Consider the following 5,629-nt stretch of genomic DNA (forward strand, 5'->3'; position numbering starts at 1 on the left):
CTGGGGGGGTCAAGTGACCCATTCTCATACATGTTATAATGATTCGGTCATTAAAAATCCGAAGAGTGAAGCAATAAAACATTACTAAACAGTTAATTTGTATACAAAAAAGTATTAAATATAAATACATTTATTTTCTTAAGTAAACTGGGACATAATCCCCTACTCTTTTCCGAAGAGTGGACTGCGTTCTTTAACATGAACATGAGGCATAAACGCACACAGGACCAACGGCTTAAACGTCTCATCCGAGGACGGTGCGCTATCATATCTTTAATTCCAATTAATTATGGCGTTGGTAGGCAGACCAATTTCAATTAAGTGGTTTTTCCATTTGGAGAGAGGACTTCCAAGTCTTGCCACCCAACATTTTTAGTTCGTCTTGTTTGAATTGAGGTGTCATTGTCTTTTTATTTTACACACAGGCTGACGAACAAAGAGAAAAGGAACGCTTAAAAGCTCAACAGGAGCTTGATGACAATTTCACAGAAATTGTAAACAACGTGAACGGTGACATGTTGATGGAGAATCCCGACGTGGCGCAGAGTGCCTTCGGTCCACATCGTGTCATCACCGACAGATGGAAAGGAATGTCACCGGAGGAGCAAGAGGAGATCCGGCGTATGCAAGATTATCAGAAACAGGAAAAGAAGAGGATCCTAGAAGAGGAAGCTGAACGGAATAAGGAGTGGGACCAGCAACGGCTAACGGATGCCAGAGCTGGGATCCTGATGGACAGGGAACAAGAACGGCTGAGGAAAGCCTTAGAGAAAGGACAGGCTGAAGAAAACAGGCGGATGAGTGCAGAGCAAAAATCTCAGTAAGCCTTTTTTTTTTTTTTTTTTTTTTTTTTTTGTGGTTATCGACCAAAAAACATACAGTAAGATGGATAAATATGTAGGCAAGGCAAGCCAAACCACTCATTCCTCGCACCCAAAATAATTTTTAGTTACTAATACAGGGTTAAACAGTAAAATGAAAGTTATAAAATGGTAGAGAATCATTTAAATCCGACATTACATTATAAAGTCGTAGGAATTTAAACATACTCTGCTTGAAGTACAGTATAATTTGTGAATCAACCTTCAAAGACAAAGACAGGCAGAGACCATCACCAAAAATGTTGTTTTAACATAAAAAAAAAAAATGGGGATTTCAAAATTTTGACATTCAAACATGTTTTTGCCATTATCTTTGAAAGTCGATTTGCAAGGAGTGATTTGTTTGACTTGTCTTCAGAGAGCCTTAAATTTTAGTGAAATGAAAAAAATAGTTTTTCGCAATTTATTTACTGTTTTATTCTCTCTTCCACAGCCAAGAGTACCTAAACAACGAGGTGTTCACAAACAGACCAACCGCTCAATATTTCCAACAATTTAATACTAGTAGCCGATAGCTTAACTTTACGACATCTTGAAGGAAAATTTTGAAATTTTAATGGCCGTAAAATTAGCTGAATTACCAACATTAAATTGAAAATGAAAAATGTTTGCATAATATTCAGTTGATGTTGGTATGAATTTTACATTTGTTCTTGTACAGTGAACATAACAAGTCCAGTTTCTATCACGTTAAGAATGTTATTAATAATTTTTGCCTCGTGAATTTACTGTAAATACCTGTATTTTAGTTGATAGAAAATAAAATGTAATTACTTTGAAATAAATTGACTTTGCAGATAAGTATTTTAGCAAATGTGTATGTCATAATTCAATAAAAGTATTTACCAAAAAGTGTATGTGGCCAAGACAAGCCAAACCAGTTACTCGTCGCAAAAATTGATTTTTAGTTATTAATACACGGTTAAAAAGTAAAATGAGAGCTAACAAATGGTAAGAGAATCATTTAAATTCGACATTTCATTATGAAGATACAGGAGTTTATTAACATACAGCTCTTTTAAAGAACAATATTTGAGAAATCAGCCTTCAAAGATTGATTTTGGGCATTTTTCAGGCAAAAAACATCACCAAATCGCTAAAAATTGTTTTAATACTGAAAATGGGGAAAATAACAGCATAGAATGATATATGAATACATAAAGGTTAGTTTAGTGCAATAAACTAGATTTCCAAAATGTCAAAATTCCAGCTTGTTTTGGCCATTATCTCTGAAACAGAATTTGCGACGAGCGACTGGTTTAGCTCGTCTTTGCTACATATTTAGCTCTGTCCTGATTATCAAACTTTCACTAAAAAAAATTGTATGCCCATATATAGTCAGTATGCGCCTATACATGGTCATGTGATGCCATCATGACCATATTTAGGCATGCCAATTTTTTACGCAATATAAATGAATAACCTTTAACCTTTTTGTTTAAATAAAATTTTATAGTCTGGACAGGCCTTTCCATTATTGAATTTCAAAGAAGCTGCAATTGTGAGTCAACGTGCGTAGATTTTGTGCGGAACATATCTGGCAAAGACAAGCAAAACCAGTCACTCGTCGCAAATCGTGTTTCAGAGATAATGGCCAAAATATGCTGAAATGTCAAAATTTTTTTAATCTGTTATATTGCACTAAACTGAGCTTTATATATCTATACATCATATATTACGCTGTTATTTTCCACATTTTCAATGTTAAAACAAATTTTTTAACAATTTGGGTGTTGGTTTCTGCCTGAGAAATGCCCAAAATCATAAACGTTGAAGGCTGATTTTTCAAAAAATTGTTCTTTAAACAGCTGCATGTTTTTTTACCTTGAATCTTGAAAATGTCGGGTTTAACTGATTCTTTTACCTTATAGCTCTCATTTAACTGTTTAACCCTGTATTAATAACTAACAATTTTTTTTTTCCGATGAGTGACTGGTTTGGCTTGTCTTTGCCACATAAAGTGTGTGTCCAAATTCTGGAGAAGATGTAGGATTTGGCAGTAGGGGTTGCGTGGGAGTCCACACCATCTCAGCCCCAACCATGGTTGGGGCTGAGGTGCGAAAATTCTGATAATATGGACCTCTAGCTACCCAAAAGTTGTACTCTCAACCTTGGACTTGCCACAAGTCTCATATTTTTTATTATTTTTCTCATTCTGGACAGCGCCACCAATGAGACGCCAATTAAATTAGGTATGGCGCGCACTAAGTGCAATAAAGTGTGAGTAACCTAAAATTAGGGCCTGGAACCCAGGCTATCTCAACCTTAAAATCTTACCGGTAATTCATATCAACAATACAACAGTTATTTTACAATTTAGGGGTGGGAAGTGTGTGATTGTACTGTCTGCATCTGCCCCAGATATTTTATGCATGGCAGTCTAAATTGTGTATGGATTGGTATGTTGGAGTGTGGAGGCAGATGTTAATGTTTGTATTTTGTAAACTACTAAAGGCAAATTCAAGATGTACCAGCTAGCCTGGGCCCGATAAAATTTAAACTAAAATGGGAAAAAACAAAGAGAAAATTACATTAAAAATTTAAGTTTGAAAGTGCCATTTCTGGCCATCTAGAGGTGCATAATAGATATAAAATGTTGTACCTCAGGTCACAACATGGTGGGGCTGTAGTAGTCAGCTGGATCCTCTCAAAGTCGCCTCTATTTCAAATTCCTGGAGCCAGCACTCAGTACATATTACAGAAATGTTCACTATGCGCAACATCAACTACAGCACTATGTAGTTTTCCGATATCATTTTTGTTTACATCAGTACATGAAAAATCTTTTTACAAAACAATATCTGAATTCTTCACTTGAATTTTACTTCAACTTTTTGTGAGTCTGGTTCTGCAGACTCATCTTATGTGTTGGATTATACTTGTTTCAAGCCATGGCACCTATGGAATCGAAATACTATGGGTGGTTTAGAGTTGGCTAATACTAGCAGGCTTTTGGTTAAGCGAGCCAGACACAAGTCTGTCAGCCAAATATCGATGGTAGTTAATCCGTTTCGAGCACCTCCATTAAATCGCTAGCAGTAGTAGGTACCCGGGTTACAAGACATTGTATTTAGCTAACTTTATTAATTATAAAGGAAGATTAAATGTTATAAACAAAAACTTCATTCAATATTATTAATGTTTATTTCATATACACTATGATGCAAAATACAGAGTACAATTAATACAAAACAGTGAACATATAATAGATTCCACTTTTTATCTCACGGATATGGAAAACATGTTTCAGTGGCAGATTCAGGGGCAGGGGAGAGAAAGCTGGTCCGTCCTCCCTACCCATAATTTTATTAAAAATTGAAAAAATATGATGAAAAGAACAATGCATTAAGGTCTCTTTTACTTCAGTAATATTTCACTATTTTAATTGTCTGGCTATCTCATGTTTCATATGTTTTGTTGTTAAACAAAAATAATTAAATTGAATTGAATTTTCCATCTGAGAATGCCATTTCCAGCCATCTAGAAGGCGTGGACCCTCCATCTATCAAACTGACTCTCTGGGCGGGCCCCCTCTATTTCGAATTCCTGGATCCGCCACTGTGTTTTAATAAACTCCAGTTCTAAAAACCTTTATCATAATAATATATGTTGTTATACTTTTACAGTGGTATTAAATATAAATGATAATGTAATTAATATAACACAAACTACAAATATATTTTGATATACAATTGAAAATCACAAAAAGTAAATTGATACATTAGTTACGTAAATAATTTGTTTTGTTTTGTTCTATAAAACGAGAAAAAATTTATTACCACAAGTATTATTCTTATTTTTTTGTGTCTGTTTGTGGATACGCAGTCCGCACCGTAGATGTACAATTATCCCCCAGTCTCCCCCCGAGTCGCATGATTCTCCCGGAAAATTCCAGATTTTAGCACTCCCGCAAATTACTAAACCTAACTAAAACACTTTACTGAAAATTTAGAATGTTTTTATTTACTACTGTATTATAATATTACTATAGTTTAGCTGGTCATCAATATTTTATGCGCGGCAAAATACAATTACCGTAAAACCTTGAATAGAAGCCCTTATCTGTTCTTTTTTTTTGCAAACTTTGGATGGGTTTCTTTTCAAGGGCTACTTTTACAAACTAAGAGGAGGGGGGCCTTCAATTTCAGATGGGCTTCTTCTCGAGATTAAGCCCATTTGGCTTCTATTTGAGGTTTTATGGTATGTCTATAGTTATATAGAACCAGATGTGCTTCCAATTATTCATTGAATGACTAAACATCGATATGATGACTGGTAACCCCCTGGTCTCCCCTCCCCTCCCCTTCCAGCTGCTAAATCTCATGATCAACTTGATCTCAAGACCATCATGATCTCAAAACTGGCTTTTAACACTGTCCTTTTTGACACCACCCCCATGGTGGCCACTTTTTAAAATCTGAAACAAACAGCAAGCCCCCTCCCCCACACACCCCATAAAAACACATAATTGTTCATTGCACTGATTTTATTTACATAGAACTCTTTATTATAGACACCTACAATTCGACACCAGTGTCGTAGTACCCATGTGCTCTCCCTGGCTACAACCAGGGGCCTTGAGAGGTTCATCAACATTTTTTTTCACCACAAATCAGCATAGCAGCAGTGCATATTTGAGGAGCAAATTGTGTACAAAAACATGAAAAATAAGTTTATGTTACACCAGGGTTCTATTAGACACAACTCCTTATGTTTATTAGAGCACTAATAAGCCTTAGCCAGAGCGC

The 5,629-nt window shown here is 35.6% G+C and overlaps 1 protein-coding gene across 1 annotated transcript in view; it reads left to right on the forward strand.

The window, feature by feature from the left end:
* The window catches only part of LOC117125271 (RIB43A-like with coiled-coils protein 2), a gene marked incomplete in the record, with an annotated part of 4,617 nt that extends 2,927 nt beyond the window's left edge, over nt 1-1,690 (forward strand). The window contains 2 exon segments of the mRNA XM_033271742.1: nt 426-820; nt 1,315-1,690. Coding sequence (XP_033127633.1) covers nt 426-820; nt 1,315-1,396 — 477 coding nt within the window.
* Between the last annotated feature and the right edge of the window lie 3,939 nt (nt 1,691-5,629).

Source organism: Anneissia japonica, unplaced genomic scaffold, assembly GCF_011630105.1.
Source record: "Anneissia japonica isolate Jap-2015-1 unplaced genomic scaffold, ASM1163010v1 scaffold690_len516080_cov150, whole genome shotgun sequence".
Lineage (NCBI taxonomy): Eukaryota > Metazoa > Echinodermata > Crinoidea > Comatulida > Comatulidae > Anneissia > Anneissia japonica.